This window comes from Poromitra crassiceps (genome assembly GCF_964638095.1).
Source record: "Poromitra crassiceps genome assembly, chromosome: 20".
NCBI lineage: Eukaryota > Metazoa > Chordata > Actinopteri > Beryciformes > Melamphaidae > Poromitra > Poromitra crassiceps.
Genome location: NC_139637.1, coordinates 16,562,161 through 16,589,660, shown reverse-complemented (window position 1 = coordinate 16,589,660; position 27,500 = coordinate 16,562,161). Strand labels below are relative to the sequence as shown.

The window sequence follows — 27,500 nt, the reverse complement described above, 5'->3', positions numbered from 1 at the left end:
CTTAATACTGAACAGGGTTAGTGGTACTATATACCGGTATACACACAGCCTAGGTGCTTTACTAAACATGGACATGGACTTCATGTTATTTCAAGTGATTTTCCTGCTGTTCTTTTTCATGTCTTCCCATTTGTAGTTTCAGAACCTTCATATTCTGTGGCTGGTTCACTTTGTTTCTTTATTTTACCTTTGGCTATACCGCAACAGCAGGGCCAACCCTAAACACAAATGTCTGTCACTGACTGACTGACTGACTGACTGACTGACTCACTCACTCACTCACTCACTCACTGAGTGATGAAGTTACACCATTGGTCAGTCGTAGCACACCCATACACGGTCCACCTATATGCTAGATTTTGACTTATTTATGTTTCATTTCTATATGGGTCCAGTGTTGCCAACTTGGCGACTTTGTCGCTATATTTAGCTACTTTTCAGACCCACCTGGCAACTTTATTTCTCCAAATCGACTAGTGACATTTTCTGACCAAGCAATCTTAATGTGTTGAATCCAGTGCATTTGCCAGTAAATCGGTGTGGTTGCTGCAGGCAGCACCAAAATTGCTCTCTCTCTCTCTCTCTCTGTCAGTGATTCACACAGATACACACACAGCACATAGGGTTTGCTTGTCATACCGCCGTATGCCGAAATCTGTCCCGGGCGGGCGGAGTCAGCACTTTATATCACAAGCGTGCATCATTGAATATGCAAATTAGCGTGTTATGTCATCTAGCAACTTCTATCTTCTCTCTGAGCAGCCAGTAGCTACCTTCCTTGGGGGGAAAAAGGAGGCAACAGTGAATGAGTGTTAAAATCAGTTCCAGGCAGCACCAATGTTGTCTTGAAAATTGGCTTTCTGCAGTACATGTTGTTGTGATGGATGATTTTTTGTTTTCATGTGTGTATTTGCAAAGTGAGAATTAGCTAGTAGGTAGCATTGCCTGTGTGTGTGTTTGTGCGTGCGTGCGTGTGTGTGTGTGTGTGTGTGTATGTGTGTGTTTGTGCGTGCGTGCGTGTGTGTGTGTGTGTGTGTTTGTGCATGTGCGTGTGTGCGTGTGTGTGTTTGTGTGTGTGTGTGTGTTTGTGCGTGTGTTTGTGTGTGTTTGTGTGTGTGTGTGTGTGTGTGTGTGTGTGTGTGTGTGCTGTGTGTGTGTGTGTGTGTGTGTGTGTGTACACCGTATGCTTTGATCAGTGGTCTTAAAGGCGTTTAGCTGTTGGGACGTCAACGCCTCCTCTCCCTCCTCTTTGGCCTCCATTCAGTCTTTTGTGGCTGCATTCAGCTCTCTGTCCTCAATGGACCAGCCCCATTTGGAGAGCAACGCATGATTAACTTCACACACACACACACACACACACACACACGCACACGCACACACGTGCGCACACACACACACACACACACACACACACGCACACGCACACGCACACGCACACAGACACACACACACACAGTCCTTTTGCACTTAATAAACTGCACACACACACCTCATTAATGCACCATTAACTGTTTCTTCCAGCCAAAGATCAACCAGCACTTTGAAACAGTTTCAAGAGAATATGATAACTGACAATTAAAGCTTCCTCGTTTTAGTATGGTGTTTTTAGCAACAAAATCTGCTTTATTTAGACTATGAACACACGACTGACCAACAGAATAAGAATAATAACTAAGTTTTACTGCTGTATAGATATGGCAACAAGAATACACCTGTACCTGTGTCAGACTGGTTGGATCAACAGTAAAGGCCCACAGCTGAAAATGGCAATATCATAATAATTTGCTTCAATAAGTAAATAAATACCATGCCTTCTGGTTCTGCCCTTCACTAACAGAATTTTGGGCCAAAATAGTTGACTGGTACGCCAAGGCCTACAAAATAACCCTGCAGCCAGAGGCAGAACTCGCCATCTTCGGCTGCTCGGAGTCCTGTCTGAACTTCCCTACAGCTGTGCAGCGGTCTCTGACACAGGGGACAACTGTTGCCAAAAAACCTATTTTGAAGGAATGGAAGTCCTCCTCTTCACCTTCTTTCCAATTGTGGTTGGCGGACATGACCTCTGTTATAAGGATGGAGAGACTTAGGTTCCTGAGGACCCAATTCACTTCAAAAGTTTTCAACCATTTAGGACCCGTTCCTAGCCTACCTTGATGAGGTTAGAGGTGACGGATGACTGCTCTCTCATGGACCCCTTGCATGGGATCTCAGGCACATTTCTCACGAGCACATATCATTATGCGGCTGGTAGCTATGTACCTTATGTTTTTTGTTTTGTTGGTTTGTTTTTGTGTGTATACTGTATGTGTGTGTCTGAGCATGTTTCTTTGTCTTGTTATTGTTATAAACTTGAAAGAAGAGCCGATGCACACCCTCACAGTCTTAAGGATAAGACTTGTTATTGTTATGAAATATCTCAAATAAAATATTGGGGGGAAAAAAGTAAATAAATAGCCTAGTAATAAATATGTAATTAATATATTTGTATACACAGCTGCATAAAGTACACCAAGCACCTTTTTTAACTTGTAAATATGACATGCTGCTTCTTAACAAACATAGCTGGTATTTTCTCTTTATAAATTCATCTTATTTTTACAAATCCCTTTGTAAAATATTTCGTAAGTAATTCGTCACAATGAAAGAGGAAAATGCACGTACTCTACTTCAGCCACAGAGGAAAAACTGGATAAATGATATGATAACATGAAAGTCCTAAAAAAACAACAACAATAAAACATGTTTGTGTTTGTGTCCTCATATCAAATGTCATTCTGCCTGGAGGAAATTGTTTTGTTTTGGTGCCTCACCCTAATTTCATGTTCGTTCTCTTTTGATAGGTGTGGTTCAGCAATCGGAGGGCCAGGTGGCGAAAACAAGCGGGAGCCAATCAGCTAGCGGCGTTCAACCACTTGTTGCCGGGCGGATTTCCTCCCACAGGGATGCCGACGTTACCGACGTACCAGCTGCAAGAGTCCGGCTACCCCACAAGCGCTCTGTCACAAGGTGCACCACCACCACACTGTTAGCTAGCTACGTCCAGGGGAGCAGTAGGCTAATAGTGCCAAAGTCACACCCTTTTCTGGGTTAGGCATACGAACCAAGGGATTTCATCCGCCATTCATTTTTCCATCTACGTTTTGTCAAATGCTTATAAGAATAGTTTGACATGGTCACACCAAGCGAACAGGGAAATACTCAAGGCATCTAACAATTTACTGAAGATGTGAGCCAATTTACTGTAGGCCGACATGTAAATCAATTAACTGTACATTTTACACCACTTTATTGTACATATACACCAGTTTACGTGTAAACCAATTATCATGTACACAATTGACTGTGCATTTAAACCAATTCACTTTACATGTACATTAATTCTCTGTACATGTAGACCTATTTTGTTGCAGATTTTCACACAAATCTGAAGGATTTGGCCTATTCATATCCTCCCCCCATGCCTAGCAGAACCAGATTATGTGTTTCTGTGTGTTTGTGACTGTGCTTGTTGCTGTGTCTCGTGCTGTTCAGATGTTGGCGGTACCGTGCACCGGCCCCAGCCCTTACCCCCGTCCACCATGCACCAGGGCGGCCTGCCGGGCGACAGCAGCTCGGCCTACGGCCTGGCCTCCAACCGCCACGGCTTCTCCAGCTACTCGGACAGCTTCATGAGCACAGCCGCGCCCAGCAACCACGTCAACCCCGTCAGCAACGGACTCTCCCCACAGGTAACACACCCTCTCTGTCACAGGGGAGCTAGGTGAACACACCCTCTCTGTCACAGGGGAGCTAGGTGAACACACTCTCTCTGTCACGGGAGAGCTAGGTGAACACACCCTCTCTGTCACGGGGGATCTAGGTGAACACACCCTCTCTGTCACGGGGGAACTAGGTGAACACACCCTCTCTGTCACGGGGGATCTAGGTGAACACACCCTCTCTGTCACGGGGGATCTAGGTGAACACACCCTCTCTGTCACAGCGGAGCTAGGTGAACACACCCTCTCTGTCACAGGGATCTAGGTGAACACACCCTCTCTGTCACGGGGATCTAGGTGAACACACCCTCTCTGTCACAGGGATCTAGGTGAACACACCCTCTCTGTCATCATGGGGGATCTAGGTGAACACACCCTCTCTGTCACGGGGGATCTAGGTGAACACACTCTCTCTGTCATCACGGGGGAGCTAGGTGAAGACACCCTCTCTGTCATGGGGGAGCTAGGTGAACACACCCTCTCTGTCATGGGGGAGCTAGGTGAACACACCCTCTCTGTCACGGGGGAGCTAGGTGAACACACCCTCTCTGTCATCACGGGGGAGCTAGGTGAACACACCCTCTCTGTCACAGGGGAGCTAGGTGAACACACCCTCTCTGTCATGGGAGAGCTAGGTGAACACACCCTCTCTGTCACGGGGGAGCTAGGTGAACACACCCTCTCTGTCACGGGGGAGCTAGGTGAACACACCCTCTCTGTCACTGGGGAGCTAGGTGAACACACCCTCTCTGTCACGGGGGAGCTAGGTGAACACACCCTCTCTGTCATGGGGGAGCTAGGTGAACACACCCTCTCTGTCATCATGGGGGAGCTAGGTGAACACACTCTCTCTGTCATCACTGGGGGAGCTAGGTGAACACACCCTCTCTGTCATCACGGGGGAGCTAGGTGAACACACCCTCTCTGTCATCACGGGGGAGCTAGGTGAACACACCCTCTCTGTCACGGGGGAGCTAGGTGAACACACCCTCTCTGTCATGGGGGAGCTAGGTGAACACACCCTCTCTGTCATCATGGGGGAGCTAGGTGAACACACTCTCTCTGTCATCACGGGGGAGCTAGGTGAACACACCCTCTCTGTCACGGGGGAGCTAGGTGAACACACCCTCTCTGTCACGGGGGAGCTAGGTGAACACACCCTCTCTGTCACGGGGGAGCTAGGTGAACACACCCTCTCTGTCATCATGGGGGAGCTAGGTGAACACACCCTCTCTGTCATCACGGGGGAGCTAGGTGAACACACTCTCTCTGTCATCACGGGGAGCTAGGTGAACACACCCTCTCTGTCACGGGGGAGCTAGGTGAACACACCCTCTCTGTCATCACGGGGGGAGCTAGGTGAACACACCCTCTCTGTCATCACGGGGAGCTAGGTGAACACACTCTCTCTGTCATCACGGGGGAGCTAGGTGAACACACCCTCTCTGTCATCACGGGGGAGCTAGGTGAACACACCCTCTCTGTCATCACGGGGGAGCTAGGTGAACACACCCTCTGTCACGGGGGAGCTAGGTGAACACACCCTCTCTGTAACGGGGAGCTAGGTGAACACACCCTCTCTGTAACGGGGAGCTAGGTGAACACACCCTCTCTGTCATCACGGGGGAGCTAGGTCAAATCCTCCCCCTTCCCCCCCCCCCCCCCCCCCCCCCCCCATATCAAATATTTTCTCAAAGCTGATTGGGAAGTGTGTATTAGAGTGAGTATAAGCAATGGCACGGATTCACTGAACCCTAAGCTACAACCCAGAATCACAGTATCGTTTACTGGCAAACTGAAGTTTCTGACTGACAAGAGCTCTGTTTGAAATCCTTCCCTATTACAGAAATAGTGCACTCGCCTAGAAACTCTCACTGGAAGTCTGTTGCTAGGGAACAGTTTGGACTCAGGTTTATTTCCTGTGTCAGTTATATTAGCAAACAATAACTGACAGGAAATAAACTTGAGTCCAAAAGAAATCGCTCTGAGATGGAACCAAGAATATAGTTGTTGTTTTGGATGTTTTACTGTATAATTATAGTTGTAGTGTGAACACAGTCATTCTCTTACTTATGATTTATTATTTACTTTTTATAGTCATAGTTATCTTTATAGTTATTGTTATGGTTCGAAGTGTGAATGGGCCTGTGATCCACGCCTGTGTCTTCAGAATAGGCCCCCTGATAGCCTTTGAACCAAAGTGTGTTGACGGAGTGCCTGGCTGCCAATTGAGTCGGCGGCTCCCAACTGACGTTGAGCGAAAGAGCCAGTAAGTGCTGTATTTAGATACCAATATCCCCTTTGCTAACGGGGGAATTACCACGATAACATTTTACAATTAATTTGATCCCACATCCCTGAGTCTCCCTAATTAAGTGGATTGTTCGACGACGACGCAACGCGGGGCTCCAAATGGATTCGGGCGTGAACTTTTAACCGGCAGGACGCGCGCGTCGCGTCAGAGGACAAATCCTCTGCACTCCACGGGGGAAACGAGTAACAACGCAGCCGGAGACATCAGAGGGAAGAAAGGGAGTAATCTCACTCCGCTAATGACTCTGATCGTGGAATTCTCTCAAAGTCATTCCTTCACAATGAACATGATGTTGCTGTGAATGCCGGGCTGCTCTAATGAATTGTCGCTGATATCCTCGTGCCTTTGCTACCAAATTACATTGTGTATTCTGTGCGATTAAGGATGAACTTGATTTTGCATTGCCTCTCTTCGGATCCTGAGTGCTACAGACTTGAAGCTTTGATATTGAGAGTGCCAGTCCGCGGTTGTTTATTTTTACTAAACCAGCATAGACTTGGATATTAGTTTAAAATGACTGGACAAATCATATTGTTATAAAATAGACTTTTTGAAATAGAGGGAGCTTACACCTTACTGTGGATAATTAAAAAAAAGGCTGGAAAATCATATTACACTGCCCTAATTTCCATCATGGGTGCTTGTGCTCTGATTTTGTCTCTGATACCAATAATCTATTTGAGTACCTAATGATATATTTTGTATAAATATTGATGTTTGATTGATGGAGATAGGTGTGAATGTCATAGCTGCAGTTGTCTCATTTGCTCTCAAAAAAGAGTGATGGGTCAGTCATGGTTGCAGCAGTGCAGATTGCTCTGGACAGACAGCATCAGCATTACGATACATTGTTGTGATTGATTGGCAAAACCCTATAGTGGAAAGTAATGCAACATCACTTGACATCAGTTATAGCCAGATCTAAACACACGTCTCCTCTCATTCACGAGGAGTCGACGGCGGCACAAATGTGTCGTGCGTTTATGTGTCAGTGTGTTTGTGTGTCCAGTCCACGCTGACGCGGCTGCTGGGGGATCCTCCACCGTGTTATCCTTTCTTGCCGCCTTGAACAATAACCATTCCAAATGAGACTTCTCCGGTCGGGGGAGGGATTGTCAGCCGCCTGCGCAGAACAGAGGCCGGGCTGATATCAATGCAAATGACTGGGCGAGGAGGAAATTATACGCAATTACTCGCCAAAACTGGGCAGTCCAGCCCACCCCAAGCAACACGATCTCCCTAACAGGCAGAAAATAAGATTGAAATGGTGTTTAGAAAGAGTTGGAAAATGAAATTCAACGCCACATTTGTCTGCAATTACCCCCTCGTTCACACATATTTTATTGGGATTTTTTTTTTCTTCAAATCCTCCCCCCTCCCCTCCCCCCATATCAAATATTTTCTCAAAGCTGATTGGGAAAGTGTTTTTTTTTTTACTTCCTCTCTTTTTTTTAAACTACATGAAGAGACTTAAGGATTTGGTGACAAAAAGGAGATTTGCTGTTGTACTGGAGAGTTGGGGGATAATAACAGAGGCGTTGCTGCTACCTCGCGTCCGTCGCAGCGTGTTTGATTGTTAACGGTAGCGGTGTTGGGGGCTTATTGGCGCTTTAATGCTCCTCGCTAACAGCGTAGCAACCTGCATGAATATATCAGGCGCCACGACGACCCGCGTCCTTTATTACAAACCCTCTGTGAGAACATAGCACGCCACTGCTGTTTAACACTAGGGATTACCACCAGCCTGCAGGGAAGGAGAGTTACGATTGACTTTTTTTGTTGTTTTATTATCCTCGCTTAGATTTTGCATACGTACTTACTGTATTAAACGTGGCACGTAAAGACATGATTTTTTTTTTTATTCAATTTCCCTCCGATTGGAAATAATGGAATACTCTACTGGAAAAATATTAGCATACAACATGTTCCTTGATTGAATTCACTGCATCTTGGGAAGAAAACTGCATTTGATTTTGAACAAAAAAACAGTCAATGAAGAAGTAGTAAATATAGGTGTTTTTGTGTGGTAAAAAATAAATAAAAATAAAAATAAAAATAATTGTAAAATCAATTCCAGGTGAAAGGGTGAGTTAGAGTGTGTTTGTGTCTCTATAATATGCATACATATCGGTATGGGTATACTGTCATGCAGTATCACCATGACTCATTGTCTTCTCTGCCTCCTCACTCTCCTCATATCTTCTCCTCTGGCTGTTTGAAGCTAACTCCAAAATAACTTAATTCATCTGGGTTTCAATGGACAGTTTGGTGTTTCAGGGGCTTTCACTCCTGACAAGAATATTGGCAGAGTATTTGGACATGAAAATGGTTCATGTTTCAAATCATATCTCTGAAAGGCGATAAACAATGTATATCTCGTTATTTTCAATGTATATCTTCTATTTTCTAGTGGGCTAAATGTTCAGTTATGTCAAATCCACATGTGAGATATAGGGCTGAGCGATGTGGACACAATCAAATATCACAATATTTTTCTGGCAAATACATACGGATGTTGATTGTAAGGATGACTATTGGTGCTGTCACAAAATAGTTACCCAATGAGATTTTTGATAAATAATCGTGGGCGGGGATTCGATAAGGTCAACATTCATGGCATATCATGATATTACACTATCCAAAATCTAAGAGGACATTAAAGTCTCATAATCACGATGATGATGAACATAATATCGATATATTGCCGACTGTAATGTGAGCGCATGTTAGTGAGTAAAAGGTTGAATCTGGTTGGGATCTTCATGGTGATTTCACATAATGAGCAAGCAAACTGAAGCATCACTACATGTTCTCCTCAGCGGCTTGTGTTCTTAGAATAAGGATTATGCCTCTTAATGAGCTGGCTGGTTGGCTGGTTCTTGTCTTGTCATTACAATTACAATTACAATACGCAGTGTTCGGTGTGTGTGTGTGTGTGTGTGTGTGTGTGTGTGTGTGTGTGTGTGTATGTGCGTGCGCGTGCGCGTGCGTGTGTGTGAGAGAGTGTGTGAACTAGGGCTGGGTTAAAAAAATCGATATATCGATATTGAATCGATATTCATGTGAAGGAACAAGTATCGATACATAAATCCCAGTATCGATATTTTACCCCAACTTTTTTTTTTTTTTTTTTTTTTTTATAAACATAGGCTATAATATTATAGGCTGTGTGTGGTAGTTAAAACATAGTTTCAAGTTGACGTTTATTTATGTTTGTAGATTAAACAAAAACATAAATACTGTAGGCTACATGTGCATTGTGCATGCACCATGAGCCAGATGTACAGACCTCAAATCTGTTTGCACTATAACGTTTGTGAACTGGAAATGTTCATGAGCTGTATTTAATTTTATTTTATTTTATTTACAAAGCCTTTATACTTTATGAAACACTGTTTACAACATGCTGCTGTTCAATGATTCTGTTGTATAGTGGAAATCTAAATTTGTTTGGCTTCTCACAGAAGACTGTAAAGAAAGAGACAGAAGACTGTAAAGAAAGATAAGATGTTGATTGAATGACTATGTTGGTCATGTTTAAATAAAAAATAATTACATGATGTAACTGCTTACTTTATGGTCAATTCTTAATGTAAATATATATATTTTTTAATAATGCACCAGGTTAGAGGGTTCCTTGTACAATTTACAGCATTTGTTCTTTGAGAATATCTGCCATTATCAAAGCAAAACTGGTATTGTAACTAAAATATCTATATCTATATCGAATCGTATCGTATCAGAAATCGTATCGACTTGGGACCTTGTGTATCGGAATCGTATCGTATCGGGAAGTCAGTGGCGATACCCAGCCCTAGTGTGAACCCCTGTGAACCTGCTGCAACAGTGGCATCGGTTGTACACAATTGTATAAATTCTCATGTCCCTCCCCTTGTAGGTTGAACAGCTTCCCTTTGGTCTTTTTCAAATCGAACTATTCCCCTGTCAGGAAGGCCAGGATTCCTCCCCCACGGCAGTAGACTGTGTGCTACTACCTAGCGTAACTGTGTCCTGCAACGGACACCTGGACGCCTGTTTCGTCACGTCCGGGTCAGAGGTCTCTCGACGTGGTTTCCGGTACTTTAGCAGGCATTTCAGATGCTGGATCGCCGCTTTGTGAAAGTGGAACTAATTTATACATCTATATGTGTCAATATGTGGAATTTCATATGAATATGTGCATGGTAACATGTCAAATTACTTTAGGAAAGTGACTTTGATGACAGAAAGCCATAAGACGTGCTTGGGCGACGAGAGTTACTGATCGTTAAAGTTGCTAGCTTGCTAGCTAGCTAACGCTAGTTTTGTCTAAAACACAACAAGGCCAGCATGTGGCAATAATGCAGCAAAATGGGACTCAGCGACCACTACAAGCCACTCTTTGTTGACTATTACTGGCTTGCTAACTGGCTTGCTAGTCTCGCTAGCCAGCCTCTCTTCCTTTCCGTCAGAGAGAGAGGCTTGCTAACCAGCAGAGCCGCAGAGTGAGCTGTCCGTAACAGGACAAGAGCAGCTTTCAGTTAAGACGCCAGCGGTAGCTCCGTTCCCCGACTCTGGTAAATCAAAGACACAACTAAAATAAATTATTTCAACGGTATGTTGCTAGAAAGAAGTTTGACTTAACGTTTTCGCCGTTAAACTACACGGAAACATGACATGATCATTGTAGCAGTGTTTGAAGCACAATTTTAACAGGAGTTTTGTAAAAAATATTGTCCGTTGCAGGACACGCTTCCGTTATACCTACTATAAATAAAATAGGATTGCAGTAACGTTAATCTTTCACAGTGAGTGTTTTCTCAAAGTGGTGTGTGTATTATTATCATCCCAGTGTTTTATTATTTAAATATCAAACATTAAAATACTTAGTGTATTTAAAATGCCTATCGCATCCTATAGAGGCCTGCTTAGAGCTTTCACACACATTTATTGTGTTGCTGGAGATCAGGGTTTTGAATGCTTCCACCATCCACTCCTATACTGTATGCTGAGACAGAGAAAGAACTCACTAGTTGGTTTGGAAGAAAGCCCGTCAAATACACAGCAGAACAGCGCCCGGTGCCTCCTCGCTAAATCCATTTGATTGAAACCGTGTTCATTCATGGTATGAAATATAGGCTACAGAGAAATGGATCTGGAGTGAATACTGTGCATTTTGGTGTGTTTTGTCGGCTATTGACGGTGTTTTGCAACGGCGCAGAGTCTCAGCCGAAGCGTTCCCATCGCGGGGTTCACTGTTATATTGACCCCTTTCATCACGTCGGCGAGCAGAATACACGAGATAACGATGTGTACGGAGAAATCCCTAAGATCTCGCTTCAAAAATAGCGGGGGAAGAGCATGTGCCCGCTTGTGACAGGCAATAATTCAATTTGAAAGTGCTATATTGAGTTTTTGGAATGTAATTCACACTGAAGCCATTTTGTGCCTCCTCTTCCTCCTCCTCCTCCTCCTCCTCCTCCTCAAATTGAATGAGAACGAATTAGAATTTAGGAGGCTGACTTTCATGTGGGGAACAAGTGCGAGTGTGTAGTTATATGTTGTGTGTGTGTGTGTGTGTGTGTGTGTGTGTGTGTGTAGTGTGTAGTGTGTGTGTGTGTGTGTGTGTGTGTGTGTGTGTGTGTGTGTGTGTGTGTGTAGTGTGTGTGTGTGTGTAGTGCGGGTGTGCAGCCAATTCCCAAGTCGTATTGAGTGAGAGAGATGACAATATGAAAATGTCAGCCTTGTGACGGCAAAACACACGGCGAGTGTAAATAGCCGCCCCTTGTCAGTCACAGCTTCACCGTCAGTGCTGTTACACCCCCCCCCCCCCCCCCCCCCCCCACACACACACACCCCACACCCCCTTCCTAAGCGTGATGAAATAAAGCTGGTTTTATTTAAACCACCCATTTTTGACAAATACCCATGAGTCTATTCTGCTATTTTGAGCCCACTAAAGTGATGAGATCCCCCCCCCTTCATTGCTGTATCAGTCAGACAGGCAGTGATGTTGGAGCAGTAATCCCTTTCTGTCAGGACAGAAGAGCTGTTGACCTGCATCTGAAACTGAAGCTATCATTTCCCCTCACTAGTGACCTCCAACAGATCAACCCATCACTTATATATATATATATAGAGAGAGAGAGAGAGAGAGAGAGAGAGAGAGAGAGAGAGAGAGAGAGAGACGAAAGCACTCCTCTCCTCTCCTCCTCTCCTTTCCAGTCCAGTTTGTTTTTGCGAGAGGAAGATTTTCTGTGTGTTTTGGAATGGTGGAGCTCTCTGGCTAGCTATTTGATGTCGGAGAGGGAGAGCGAGAGCGAGAGCGAGCGAGGGAGGATAGAATAGGCTGGGTTTCAGTGTTGGGGGGGATCAGAGCTTGCTGTGGTTCTCCCAGCTCTGTCTCTTTGATCCATATCCCCAGGCCTGCCTGGCTGCCTCGCTAACTCACGCCTCTGCTGGTGATTCCTGACAACTGTCGGCCTGAGATAAGGAGGAGGGAGGAGGGGTTGGAGGGGGGGGGGGGTCTCTCCTCTCACCGCCCCCTGCACCACCGCACTTCCATTAACACGGCAACCACTTTTAAAGAAATCAATCAGGGAGCAAACGACGATGAGTAATATTCAAGACGGCCCGGGTGGGGGAGTGGCCAAAAATAACCCCCCCCCTCCCAAAACCCCCCCCCAAAAGCCACTCCCATTCCCCCCGCCCCTGGTGCACCTGAACGCCAATGAGTGCTGTGCCTAATATTAGTCTCCGCTGCTAATATTAAAACGTGCGAGTATGAAAGCCCTTTGACTGGGCACGCTGTCAGCTGGCACGCTCTCAACCAATCAAAAAGGATGAGTGCATATTATTTACATCACTCCCGTATTGAGAGATAGAGGAGGGTGGAGGGGGGGGGGGGGGGGCGCGGGGGTAGATACTTGTTAATTAAAAATCACCCGAAATACAGATGCTGTTTCAATTTGGCAAGAAGGAAAACAATGAGCTTTATACTAAAAAATATATATATAATAATAAAAGACAAGACCTGCTCAAGAGAGCTGCCAAGACAACCAGAGGAATTTAAACATATCCACTGGGGGAATGTTTATGGAATACATTTCTCTTTATTTATTTATTGGCGTGTACTCCCTCCTCCCCTCCTTATATCGATGAAGTGTCCTCATAACGAAATGACAGAATAAGTCGATTTCCAATGACTCCCAAAAGAAGAAGAGGAGTGAAACGGTGCGTGCCGGTGATACACCTCACATGGGACACGCCATTTGAAACTTTCATGTTGGTTCATTTGAAAGCGTTGTGTTGGTTATGTTTAAATGTTGGTTATGTTCAAGCAACTAAAACAACTTGGTTAAGTTTGACTATAAACACGAATAGGCATTTGGAGGGCTCTGGCTCAAGTATGGTTTGGGTTAGGGTTCAAAACGGAACACGCCAGGGCGCCCGGGTAGCGCAGCAATAGATTCGCTGCCTACCAACACGTGGGGCGCAGGTTCGCGCCCCGGTGTTACCTCCCGCTTGGTCAGGTGTCCATACAGGCACGATTGCCTGTGTCTGCGGGTGGGAAGCCGGATTAGCGGTATGTGTCCTGGTTGCTGCGCTAGCGCCTCCTCTGGTCAGTCGGGGCGCCTATTCGGGGCGAAGGGGAACTGGTGGGAATAGCGTGATCCCACCAGGTGTCAGGTGAAAAGAAGCGGCTGGCAACTGCGCATGTGTCGGGGGAAGCATGGTGCTAGTCTACGGCTCTCCCCAGATCGGCAGGGAGAGTGGAGCAGAATTGGCCAAGTACAATTGGGGAGAAAATGCAGAGAGGAAGCCTGCATTCTGCCAGATGAAAGGCTGAAGCCGGACCAATCAAAACGCTATAAATGCAACGGTGAGAGAGACTTCCCCCGGCCAATGGCTGAGCTGTTGCATCCACCGATAAATAGCCAAATAGAAGGGAATGCGATTTACATTTATCTTGTGGAGGCAGCCAATAGGCTATGACTCCCAGTAAGTCCCAGAAGATGAGGATTTAAGTGAGAGGGTCTGAAGGAGACCACCGCATACACCGAGGATCGCCTGCTCTCTCTCCACATGCAAAGTCCAGGGCATCTTCTCAATGTATCTTCCCTGCTGATCATATAGGCCCTCATCATATTCACAGCATTTTCATAAGGGATTTGATAGAAATGTATTATGCAGGATTGCCATAAGGGAATTCAATCTTATATTATTTATTCCTTGAGTTCTTTGTTATATGCGCGGGGAGCTATAGCTGTCCCATCAAAATGAATGATGCGAATTGGACACATCCTGTCAGAGTGAATAGTATTTGAAATCCAGAAGCGCAGTGCAGTATATAGAAATTTATAATACGTTGCTTTGTCTCTGGCTTCTTCTTCGGTGGTAGGCCAGCAATGTCACCTGCGTAGAGTTCAGAGGTCGAGAGGGTTTCTGGAGTCTGGATTGGCCAACCTGCAGCAGCAGACACATGGGGAAGGGGGGGGGGGTCAAAGGTCACGCAGTGTCCATGTGCTTCCTCTTGGTTCCAGATACCAAGCAGACAGGTGGAGGGATGTGATTGATGTAAGGGGCAGGAAACATCCGTACATGTTCAAATGTAGTAATGCTTCAATGCTTCCTTCCTCTCAGATAAGAGTGAGACAGTGATTTGTGAAACTTGAAATAGTGATTGTAAAGCCAGACTTTAAAGTTCTGTTTAGGATTTCTGCTCTTAAGTTCGACTCTGTCACTCAGAGTGTCTCTGTCTAGCTCTGACTGTCTGCCTCTGTCTGCACTCTCTGTCCTTGCCCTCCAGGAATTTTGAAACATTACATACCCGGTATACTGTTAGTCAGAAGAGCACACAATTTTACCTCAAGCATAAATGGACACTTTTTTTAATTAAACAATACATTCAACAATATAGTCATGAAACTTTCAAATGGACTGATTACATTTTTGGGGTACATACTGTGCCTTTGTTGAGCTGAGGGTCTATTTATTAAGACTGGGACCCAAGCTGCAGTGTCTTCCCTTGTTGTAAGTTTGAGCAGTTTTCCTGGTCGTTTCTGTGATATGTAGTAGTAGGCTTATTACCATTGGAAGTGATTATATGACTTCCTATGGGTAGAAAAATCACATTTTATCTCTATAGTCCTACCTGTTTTTCTTTGGCTTACATTTTTTCTGTGCAATGCGTTCAGGCTGTCTCTATCTGTGTCCCTGTCTCTTTTCTCTGTGCGATGCGTTCAGGCTGTCTCTATCTGTGTCCCTGTCTCTTTTCTCTGTGCGATGCGTTCAGGCTGTCTCTATCTGTGTCCCTGTCTCTTTTCTCTGTGCGATGCGTTCAGGCTGTCTCTATCTGTGTCCCTGTCTCTTTTCTCTGTGCGATGTGTTCAGGCTGTCTCTATCTGTGTCCCTGTCTCTTTTCTCTGTGCGATGTGTTCAGGCTGTCTCTATCTGTGTCCCTGTCTCTTTTCTCTGTGCGATGCGTTCAGGCTGTCTCTATCTGTGTCCCTGTCTCTTTTCTCTGTGCGATGTGTTCAGGCTGTCTCTATCTGTGTCCCTGTCTCTTTTCTCTGTGCGATGCGTTCAGGCTGTCTCTATCTGTGTCCCTGTCTCTTTTCTCTGTGCGATGCGTTCAGGCTGTCTCTATCTGTGTCCCTGTCTCTTTTCTCTGTGTGATGCGTTCAGGCTGTCTCTATCTGTGTCCCTGTCTCTTTTCTCTGTCTGATGCGTTCAGGCTGTCTCTATCTGTGTCCCTGTCTCTTTTCTCTGTCTGATGCGTTCAGGCTGTCTCTATCTGTGTCCCTGTCTCTTTTCTCTGTGTGATGCGTTCAGGCTGTCTCTATCTGTGTCCCTGTCTCTTTTCTCTGTCTGATGCGTTCAGGCTGTCTCTATCTGTGTCCCTGTCTCTTTTCTCTGTCTGATGCGTTCAGGCTGTCTCTATCTGTGTCCCTGTCTCTTTTCTCTGTGCGATGCGTTCAGGCTGTCTCTATCTGTGTCCCTGTCTCTTTTCTCTGTGTGATGTGTTCAGGCTGTCTCTATCGGTGTCCCTGTCTCTTTTCTCTGTGCGATGCGTTCAGGCTGTCTCTATCTGTGTCCCTGTCTCTTTTCTCTGTCTGATGCGTTCAGGCTGTCTCTATCTGTGTCCCTGTCTCTTTTCTCTGTGCGATGCGTTCAGGCTGTCTCTATCTGTGTCCCTGTCTCTTTTCTCTGTCTGATGCGTTCAGGCTGTCTCTATCTGTGTCCCTGTCTCTTTTCTCTGTCTGATGCGTTCAGGCTGTCTCTATCTGTGTCCCTGTCTCTTTTCTCTGTCTGATGCGTTCAGGCTGTCTCTATCTGTGTCCCTGTCTCTTTTCTCTGTGCGATGCGTTCAGGCTGTCTCTATCTGTGTCCCTGTCTCTTTTCTCTGTGTGATGTGTTCAGGCTGTCTCTATCTGTGTCCCTGTCTCTTTTCTCTGTGCGATGCGTTCAGGCTGTCTCTATCTGTGTCCCTGTCTCTTTTCTCTGTCTGATGCGTTCAGGCTGTCTCTATCTGTGTCCCTGTCTCTTTTCTCTGTGTGATGTGTTCAGGCTGTCTCTATCTGTGTCCCTGTCTCTTTTCTCTGTCTGATGCGTTCAGGCTGTCTCTATCTGTGTCCCTGTCTCTTTTCTCTGTCTGATGCGTTCAGGCTGTCTCTATCTGTGTCCCTGTCTCTTTTCTCTGTGCGATGCGTTCAGGCTGTCTCTATCTGTGTCCCTGTCTCTTTTCTCTGTGTGATGCGTTCAGGCTGTCTCTATCGGTGTCCCTGTCTCTTTTCTCTGTGCGATGCGTTCAGGTTGTCTCTATCTGTGTCCCTGTCTCTTTTCTCTGTGCGATGCGTTCAGGTTGTCTCTATCTGTGTCCCTGTCTCTTTTCTCTGTGTCCCTGTCTCTTTTCTCTGTCTGATGCGTTCAGGCTGTCTCTATCTGTGTCCCTGTCTCTTTTCTCTGTCTGATGCGTTCAGGCTGTCTCTATCTGTGTCCCTGTCTCTTTTCTCTGTGCGATGCGTTCAGGTTGTCTCTATCTGTGTCCCTGTCTCTTTTCTCTGTCTGATGCGTTCAGGCTGTCTCTATCTGTGTCCCTGTCTCTTTTCTCTGTGCGATGCGTTCAGGCTGTCTCTATCTGTGTCCCTGTCTCTTTTCTCTGTCTGATGTGTTCAGGCTGTCTCTATCTGTGTCCCTGTCTCTTTTCTCTGTGCGATGCGTTCAGGCTGTCTATCTGTGTCCCTGTCTCTTTTCTCTGTGTGATGCGTTCAGGCTGTCTCTATCTGTGTCCCTGTCTCTTTTCTCTGTCTGATGCGTTCAGGCTGTCTCTATCTGTGTCCCTGTCTCTTTTCTCTGTCTGATGCGTTCAGGCTGTCTCTATCTGTGTCCCTGTCTCTTTTCTCTGTGCGATGCGTTCAGGCTGTCTCTATCTGTGTCCCTGTCTCTTTTCTCTGTGTGATGTGTTCAGGCTGTCTCTATCTGTGTCCCTGTCTCTTTTCTCTGTGCGATGCGTTCAGGCTGTCTCTATCTGTGTCCCTGTCTCTTTTCTCTGTGCGATGCGTTCAGGCTGTCTCTATCTGTGTCCCTGTCTCTTTTCTCTGTGTGATGCGTTCAGGCTGTCTCTATCTGTGTCCCTGTCTCTTTTCTCTGTGCGATGCGTTCAGGCTGTCTCTATCTGTGTCCCTGTCTCTTTTCTCTGTGTGATGCGTTCAGGCTGTCTCTATCGGTGTCCCTGTCTCTTTTCTCTGTGCGATGCGTTCAGGTTGTCTCTATCTGTGTCCCTGTCTCTTTTCTCTGTGCGATGCGTTCAGGTTGTCTCTATCTGTGTCCCTGTCTCTTTTCTCTGTGTCCCTGTCTCTTTTCTCTGTCTGATGCGTTCAGGCTGTCTCTATCTGTGTCCCTGTCTCTTTTCTCTGTCTGATGCGTTCAGGCTGTCTCTATCTGTGTCCCTGTCTCTTTTCTCTGTGCGATGCGTTCAGGTTGTCTCTATCTGTGTCCCTGTCTCTTTTCTCTGTCTGATGCGTTCAGGCTGTCTCTATCTGTGTCCCTGTCTCTTTTCTTTGTGCGATGCGTTCAGGCTGTCTCTATCTGTGTCCCTGTCTCTTTTCTTTGTGCGATGCGTTCAGGCTGTCTCTATCTGTGTCCCTGTCTCTTATCTCTGTGTGATGCGTTCAGGTTGTCTCTATCTGTGTCCCTGTCTCTTTTCTCTGTCTGATGCGTTCAGGCTGTCTCTATCTGTGTCCCTGTCTCTTTTCTCTGTGCGATGCGTTCAGGCTGTCTCTATCTGTGTCCCTGTCTCTTTTCTTTGTCTGATGCGTTCAGGCTGTCTCTATCTGTGTCCCTGTCTCTTTTCTCTGTGTGATGCGTTCAGGCTGTCTCTATCTGTGTCCCTGTCTCTTTTCTCTGTGCGATGCGTTCAGGCTGTCTCTATCTGTGTCCCTGTCTCTTTTCTCTGTGTGATGCGTTCAGGCTGTCTCTATCTGTGTCCCTGTCTCTTTTCTCTGTGCGATGCGTTCAGGCTGTCTCTATCTGTGTCCCTGTCTCTTTTCTCTGTGTGATGTGTTCAGGCTGTCTCTATCTGTGTCCCTGTCTCTTTTCTCTGTGTGATGCGTTCAGGCTGTCTCTATCTGTGTCCCTGTCTCTTTTCTCTGTGTGATGTGTTCAGGCTGTCTCTATCTGTGTCCCTGTCTCTTTTCTCTGTGTGATGCGTTCAGGCTGTCTCTATCTGTGTCCCTGTCTCTTTTCTCTGTGCGATGCGTTCAGGCTGTCTCTATCTGTGTCCCTGTCTCTTTTCTCTGTGTGATGTGTTCAGGCTGTCTCTATCTGTGTCCCTGTCTCTTTTCTCTGTGTGATGCGTTCAGGCTGTCTCTATCTGTGTCCCTGTCTCTTTTCTCTGTGCGATGCGTTCAGGCTGTCTCTATCTGTGTCCCTGTCTCTTTTCTCTGTGCGATGCGTTCAGGCTGTCTCTATCTGTGTCCCTGTCTCTTTTCTCTGTGCGATGCGTTCAGGCTGTCTCTATCTGTGTCCCTGTCTCTTTTCTCTGTCTGATGCGTTCAGGCTGTCTCTATCTGTGTCCCTGTCTCTTTTCTCTGTCTGATGCGTTCAGGCTGTCTCTATCTGTGTCCCTGTCTCTTTTCTCTGTGTGATGTGTTCAGGCTGTCTCTATCTGTGTCCCTGTCTCTTTTCTCTGTCTGATGCGTTCAGGCTGTCTCTATCTGTGTCCCTGTCTCTTTTCTCTGTCTGATGCGTTCAGGCTGTCTCTATCTGTGTCCCTGTCTCTTTTCTCTGTGCGATGCGTTCAGGCTGTCTCTATCTGTGTCCCTGTCTCTTTTCTCTGTGTGATGCGTTCAGGCTGTCTCTATCGGTGTCCCTGTCTCTTTTCTCTGTGCGATGCGTTCAGGTTGTCTCTATCTGTGTCCCTGTCTCTTTTCTCTGTGCGATGCGTTCAGGTTGTCTCTATCTGTGTCCCTGTCTCTTTTCTCTGTGTCCCTGTCTCTTTTCTCTGTCTGATGCGTTCAGGCTGTCTCTATCTGTGTCCCTGTCTCTTTTCTCTGTCTGATGCGTTCAGGCTGTCTCTATCTGTGTCCCTGTCTCTTTTCTCTGTGCGATGCGTTCAGGTTGTCTCTATCTGTGTCCCTGTCTCTTTTCTCTGTCTGATGCGTTCAGGCTGTCTCTATCTGTGTCCCTGTCTCTTTTCTCTGTCTGATGCGTTCAGGCTGTGTCTATCTGTGTCCCTGTCTCTTTTCTTTGTGCGATGCGTTCAGGCTGTCTCTATCTGTGTCCCTGTCTCTTTTCTTTGTGCGATGCGTTCAGGCTGTCTCTATCTGTGTCCCTGTCTCTTATCTCTGTGTGATGCGTTCAGGTTGTCTCTATCTGTGTCCCTGTCTCTTTTCTCTGTCTGATGCGTTCAGGCTGTCTCTATCTGTGTCCCTGTCTCTTTTCTCTGTGCGATGCGTTCAGGCTGTCTCTATCTGTGTCCCTGTCTCTTTTCTTTGTCTGATGCGTTCAGGCTGTCTCTATCTGTGTCCCTGTCTCTTTTCTCTGTGTGATGCGTTCAGGCTGTCTCTATCTGTGTCCCTGTCTCTTTTCTCTGTGCGATGCGTTCAGGCTGTCTCTATCTGTGTCCCTGTCTCTTTTCTCTGTGCGATGCGTTCAGGCTGTCTCTATCTGTGTCCCTGTCTCTTTTCTCTGTGTGATGCGTTCAGGCTGTCTCTATCTGTGTCCCTGTCTCTTTTCTCTGTGCGATGCGTTCAGGCTGTCTCTATCTGTGTCCCTGTCTCTTTTCTCTGTGTGATGTGTTCAGGCTGTCTCTATCTGTGTCCCTGTGTTGTTTTCTCTGTGCGATGCGTTCAGGCTGTCTCTATCTGTGTCCCTGTCTCTTTTCTCTGTCTGATGCGTTCAGGCTGTCTCTATCTGTGTCCCTGTCTCTTTTCTCTGTGTGATGCGTTCAGGCTGTCTCTATCTGTGTCCCTGTCTCTTTTCTCTGTGCGATGCGTTCAGGCTGTCTCTATCTGTGTCCCTGTCTCTTTTCTCTGTGTGATGTGTTCAGGCTGTCTCTATCTGTGTCCCTGTCTCTTTTCTCTGTGTGATGCGTTCAGGCTGTCTCTATCTGTGTCCCTGTCTCTTTTCTCTGTGTGATGTGTTCAGGCTGTCTCTATCTGTGTCCCTGTCTCTTTTCTCTATGCGATGCATTCAGGCTGTCTCTATCTGTGTCCCTGTCTCTTTTCTCTATGCGATGCATTCAGGCTGTCTCTATCTGTCCCTCTGTCTCTTTTCTCTGTGCGATGCCTTCAGGGCCCAGCTGGCTGCTCTGCCTGGCAGCCTCCAGCTGAGAGCCATCTCTCTGTTTATTTACATGTCATTATGGCCTGGGAGGTGCGCATATTAACACTGTCAACTACTATTTGACCTGACATCCCTCACCGGGCCGACTCCCCGCAGCTTCAGCAAACGGCTCGTCTTCGCTCTCATCATCAGCCGCGACCCCGGCCTGTTCTGGAAGAACCTCTCGGCCTCCGATCATTAAAGGCTACAGTTTAATTTGGTGGAAGGAGAAGACTCGGGGGGGTGGGGGTGGGGGGGGGGGGGGGGTGTATGAAGAGGGAGGGGGCGATTCTTCCATGTTGTCCCCACCGTGCCATCTCCCTACATATTAGCCAGAGAAAATAAGCCGACTGCTGAGTGCTGCCTCGCTCTGATGGGAGCCCTGTAGAAACCATTAACCCTTGCTTAGCATGGGACCTTGCAACACGGGCACCATTTAGGGACTGTTGGGGGGGGGGGGGGGGGGGGGAAGGAGAGCAACCTGCCTCCTGTTCCGAAAATAAGGAAGATGTCCAAACAGAGGCGAACCGATGCAAAAGAAGAAAAGAAAAACAAAAGTGCTCCAGTGTAAGAAAGTGCAAAACAAAAGATCAAGTTCAAAGATCAAATTTAGCTAATTTAAGTTTTTCAGACTTTATATTGACCCACAGATAAATCATTCTTTAAAATGGAATTACCATTAAGAATAAAATGAAACATAAATACAAATACAAAGAAATTGACATGGCAAAGGCAGAGCAATTTAGAGAGAGAGTGGCGTCAGCGGAGGACCAAAATGCATGACTCATTAGCCAATGAACAGCCAGGAAGGGGTCTTGCGCTACTTTTGAATGCTAAAATAAAGCTGATAATGTACAATTTGATAAAAAAAAAAAAAAAAAAAAAAAAAAAAAAACTTTCAAAGTACAACACAAACTGTCCATTTTGCTGCAACTCGACAGTGCTGCTTAATGCAGGACCTTACTTCCTGGAACTCTTGAGAGTAAAAAAAACTGGTCCATTGGAGTGAATGGAGATGTCGCGACTCTTCTATAGACACGGCTCTGGGCAAAGGTCCATAAATGTGATTTGAAAAAGGTCAATATGCATACTATTTCCTGATGGTAACCTCAGTGCAGTGTGAACGGCCCCAGCAGAAAGAGCCATCTGTCTGTCTGCACTCCCTCAGCTCCATGTTGTGAGAGGTGACAGCTTGTTTGGCTGCACGCTAATCGCCGTGATCTGGGCCTGACTGCTCCCTGCCCACTTCCTGTCACGGACAATCAAACGGCTCATTTGAATTAATTTAAACACTTCCCCAACCCAGCCTACTGTACACTAAACCAGTCAAAAGAACCCGTTTCACATTCTGCCATGACCAGTGATCGTTGACTTTCGTACTTTCTCTGATTAAGATCATTTGGGGTGAATTACATTATAGTGAAATTAAACTATCCCTCCATGTTACTGCTATAGAACCTTGGAACCCCCTCAAGGTCTTTTGGAGTCTCCTTAAGGACCCCTGCAGGTCCCTGAACCCCACTCTTAGGGCTTTCACACCGGCAGGGCTCCGTGCCGGTTCCGGTTCCAGAACCCTAATCTGAACTGGCCGGCGCATTCAGACCGAAAAAATAATTGGTTCGGAACCTGAAAAGTTGGTTCTCAGCGGAACCAAAAAATAGTTGGTTTTCCTTGGGAACCGTGACATCATCAGTGGGCGTGTCTCATTCTAGGCTGTGAAAACGAGCAGGAAGGAGAAGAAGACAGTGACAACACAGAGAAAAATACTTTGCAGTGGTCTGCTGAGGAAACCAAATGTTTAGCGGCGATTTGGGCATCTACCGAATCTCAAGAAAAGCTAGCAGTACAAGAAAGAGCAAGTCATATGGCGAACTTGCAGAAGAGAGGGCCAAGGCTGGGTTCACTCGAACGCCAGACCAAATAATTAATAAACTTAAAAAAATAAAAATAAACTGATGAAAGGACTACCGAATAATGTCCTCCCACTTTGGTTCCGCTTAAACTGGTGTGAACACGGGCTGGTTCGCCAGAAAGCACCAAGGTTCTGAGACTCCAGAACGGAGCCGGAGCCAGAACCAGAACCGTGTCTGTCTGAAAGCGCTATCTGAGAACTGCTCGAATATAGAGAGGCAAAGTGGAACGTCACTTCCTGCTTTCTCCCTGTACCAGCGCTGCGAAAAATATGAATGGCAGTGGACGGAGAATAAGGTTACTTTTTTGATCCCGTTTGAATTGTGCCACGGGGTGCCAACGCTAATTTTGTCAATTTAAAACATAACTTTGCATGTCAAGAAAGTCACAGTTTGTCGTCAAACTGAAACGTAGGGGTTAGTTTTGTATAAACACTACATAGCTTTGCCGGTAGAGAAAGTGACGTCACTTAGGCGACAGTGTAGTCTTTCTGATTTATAACTTCAACAGTTTGGCGACAAACTGTGACTTTCTTGACATGCAAAGTTACGTTTTAAATTGACAAAATTAGCGTTGGCACCCGTGGCACAATTCAAACGGGATCAAAAAAGTAACCATTCATATTTTTCGCAGCGCTGGTACAGGGAGAAAGCAGGAAGTGACGTTTCACTTTGGCTCTCTATAGTAAATACTGTGAGCTTATTTATTGTTTATTGTTTTATTTGCACAGAGAAAATAAATAACAGCAGATAATACAACAAGTAACTTAATGCAAAATTGTACAGGTGAGAGAAAGAATCCCGGAGGGGCTTATAGCAGTATCTCACCTTATTGCAAAGAAAATCTAAATTAATAAAACAATATGATAAAAGACAGACAATCAAACAACGAGTTAAACATGATTTTCTAAATGAATATAATATAAAAGAAGAAGAGAACGAAAGGAAAGAAAAGATAAAGCTTCCCGACAAAGAGAATTACATTCAATTATATTGAGAGACAAGGGAAGCAAGTGAATAGAGAAACAGTATACAAATGGAAAAGGAAATAGGAGTAGATGAGGCGAACAAAGTTTCTGTGAACAAAGTGAAGAGGAAAATGAGAAGCTAACTCCGCCCTCAGCAAAAAAAACCTGCTCATTGCATGAAATAGACAGTGGGGTGATGAGGGTCCTTCCCATGCAGTCAAAATTCTCATGAGGAAGATACACTGAAAAATACATTTCGCACTGCTTTGCTCTCACGGTAATTGAATGCAACATCAACTTTAGTGAGTAAAATAAATAAATAAATAAATAAATAAATAAATAAATAAAATTCGTGTGGGGGTTTCTAAAATCTGTCCTGTTCAAACTTGGTCACACAGCAACTTGAGATTCATTCCTCATCCTTATCTTTCATGGCTGTTGTTCCGTGTCAGGGCTCCACGTGAACTTCGAGGTTGAATGAGCTCACCCAAGGCTGGAAAGGTCAGCTATTGTGAGCAGCAGCTACTGTAACTTTCAAAGATGTGACCGACACCTTATACATATTTCATGCTGGTATTTAGCGTAGCTCCTTCTTATAGTAATGTCAAAGACACAGGCACAAACCAAGGTCACTGTCATCTGGCTCAGGATGTCATTTCCTCATATGATATTTGTCTTTCAGTCCTGTCAGGGGATGGATGCATTTTTTTTTAAAATTGCTGCTCTCTATTTAAATATGCCTTCTTCATGACATTGAATTCAATTTCTTGTTTCGGTGATGGGGGAGTTGGGATTTTCAGGATTACTGCCTCTGACAAAACCACATCTGCTTGTAGTAGAATAGCATTAGCTGATCTCATAATTACCTCTGATTGCATCAGATATTCTGCATTCAACATCAACATGTTTTCCAATGAATGCCTTGCTTCTTAAAATGACATCTAAGGCAGTCACAGTGTGTGGTGTGACACCAGCAACACTGCTGCAGGGCAGGCTTCATTTTTTACATGTCAGCCATGTGCCCATGTATGGAGGGCCATATTGTGAGGTAAATCCCAAATTAGGTACTTATGCATTTGATGCTAAGGTTATATGGTATCATGTAAATTACATAATCAAAAATAAGAGTTTGCATCTAAATACATTTAATTTTAATTTTACCACTCCGTATCACTGCTCTAACTCAGTGATTCAACCAGGGCGGCAACTAATGATTATATTCCTTTATCGATTAATCTGTCAATTATTGTCTTGACGAATCGATTCGTCGTTTGGTCTATAAAATGTCACAAAATGGTGAAAAGTGTCCATCACTTTTTCCACCAAGCCCAAGCAGAAGAAAATACCAGAAAATATTCACATTTAAGAAGCTGGAACAAGATCATGTTAATATTTTTATATATAATTATAAAATATATTAATAATAATTTATTTGTTTTATATTAACATGATCTTGTTCCAGATTCAAAGCATGAACTGTATTATCCTCACTCCTTATCTATTAGCATTATCAGTATCAGCATTGATTGGATGATATTAGGAGACATGTCCCTCATGTTAATGCCCCAAGAAATAAAAAATAAATAAAACAATTGTTCACAAGTCCCAAACCTCAAGTCCAAGTCAAGTCTCAAGTCTTTGAGGACGAGTCTCAAGTCAAGTCTCAAGTCACTGTGTGTGTGACTTAAGTGCGACAAGGGAGATATCTGGACGCAGACAGACAGTTTTCCTCACTTTATAGTGTGGAAGGATCGAAGATGGTGCTTCTCAGTTTCATTCATCTCACATGGTGGTCAGCAGAGCCGTATAAATAGAAGAGTTCCGACATCTCCATTCACTCCAATGGACCAATTTTTTCCAGGAAGTAGAAAGTGGAACTCTTGAGTAAAAAAAAAGCAGCACTGTCGAGTTGCAGCAAAATAGACAGTTTGTGTTGTACTTTGAAAGGGTTTTTCATCCCTTGAATCAAATTGTACATTATCAGCTTTATTTTAGCATGCAAAAGTAGCGCAAGACCCATTCCTGGCTGTTCATTGGCTAATGAGTCTCGCATTTTGGTCCTCCGCTGACGCCACTCTCTCTCTAGAGGACACTGGTGGTCAGGGATGCTGCTGCTTGCATCGCTTTGTAAAAATCGAGAGCGAAATATTTATGGGATGAATTTAAATGTACGCTTCGTTTGGGTGCCGCGTGTCGCCGTCCGTGAAATGTATAGTCACGTTACTACTGCCAATGTTTGGGAAGCCATCGCAAGACATCGTGGCCATCTGTAGTAGTAAGTGTTGCTATCGTCCGGCTCCAGCCGCTGAAGAAGACTCTCCTGTGGCGGAGCGTGGAAACCAGACAAAGAGCGCGGGCTTCCTTCTGACACCAGCGCAAACAAAACCCGGCTTAATTGGAACAGTTGAGAAAATGAGCATTGTACAGTGTGAAAGCCAAACCCTTTGTCTGATATGTGCTATTTATTTATCTGAAAGGATGCACATTGTATCCATTTACACACGTCTCTCTTACATGGCTGCAGGCGAGCTGCTTAGAAGTTGAGAGAATTAATTACTTTTTTTATTACCATTTATAGAGGAATCTGTGCGTGTGTGTGTGTGTCTGTGTCTGTCTGTCTGTCTGTCTGTGTGTGTGTGTGTGTGTGTGTGTGTGTGTCTGTGTGCGTGCGTGTGCACGTGTGTACGTGTGCGTGCGTGTGCGTCTGTGCGTGCATGTGTGTTTGTGTGTCGTGTCCCCTATTATCTCTCCTCTCAGGCCTCCTCCAGTAGCACCAAGACACATGAAACAGCTTGTGGAAGAACTGAGAGAGAGAGAGGGCTGAAAGGGTGGATGGATGGAGAGATGGATGGAGAGATGGATGGAGAGATAGAAAGGGTCAGATTTGATGTTGAGGAGGACATTAGATGGCAGGCAGGAGTTCAGAGGTCATGTACGCTCTTTCTTGTCCGTCTGCCTGTAAACCCTCCATCAAAACGTAGCACATACAGTATTATTCTGTATCAAGTCAAGCAGGTATTTTCATACTCGAGTGCCATGATAGGACCGCCCGTTATCTCGGAGAGACCACTTTGAAACTGTTTGCAAAAGGACAACACAAAGAATGACTTACATAGTAAGTCTTTGGTTTGTAGCTCTGTGGGTCTTTTGGAGCGAGTCTACCAATTCTTCTTTTGTTTTTTACTTGTGTGATTATGAGTGTTTTACAGTAGGAAGTGTTTGTGCGCTTTTCAAGAACTAAGAAAATCAGTATAGTTCAGATGAACCTCTGTGTATTTTTGCAAGTAGAGTACAGTATACTTACAGTATACAGTATATTTGTACTGGGTTTTCTGAGATCATGAAACTCACTCAGGGCCTAGTACAAAAAAGACAGTTCTTAGAAGTGGAGCTGTACAGTTTTCACAGCATAATACCAGCGAGTAGGAGCCTATCTCTCTGGGCCTGCCTGAGTATCGAGGAAGAAAACAAGCCATGTTTTAGGACCCAGAGCTGGAGCTGATAAATACTCCAACTCTTTTCTGTCATTGGGAGGAACCCCGGTGCTGCCTGGTATTATGCCAGCCCAAATATTTCACCCCATGATCCCAGCGCCTTTAATTGATCTCAATGAGTTTATGCTAAATATGAAGATTTGAATAATTCCCGCTTTCAAGCGGCACAATAGCACTCGCAGCAGTGACAGGCCACCTCCCTGCTGCCCTGAATAGGGGTGTCAGCCTGCCTGAAACCCCTCACCTCCTCG

At 45.4% G+C, this 27,500-nt stretch overlaps 1 protein-coding gene across 3 annotated transcripts in view; it reads left to right on the top strand.

The window, feature by feature from the left end:
* LOC310794749 (paired box protein Pax-7-like) overlaps positions 1–27,500 on the top strand; it is a gene marked incomplete at both ends in the record, with an annotated part of 98,871 nt that overhangs the window by 47,034 nt on the left and 24,337 nt on the right. For all 3 annotated transcript variants that reach the window (XM_083656778.1, XM_083656777.1, XM_083656776.1), the window contains 2 exons: positions 2,841–3,006; positions 3,532–3,728. In XM_083656778.1, coding sequence (XP_083512904.1) covers positions 2,841–3,006; positions 3,532–3,728 — 363 coding nt within the window. The remainder of the gene's footprint in view (positions 1–2,840; positions 3,007–3,531; positions 3,729–27,500) is intronic.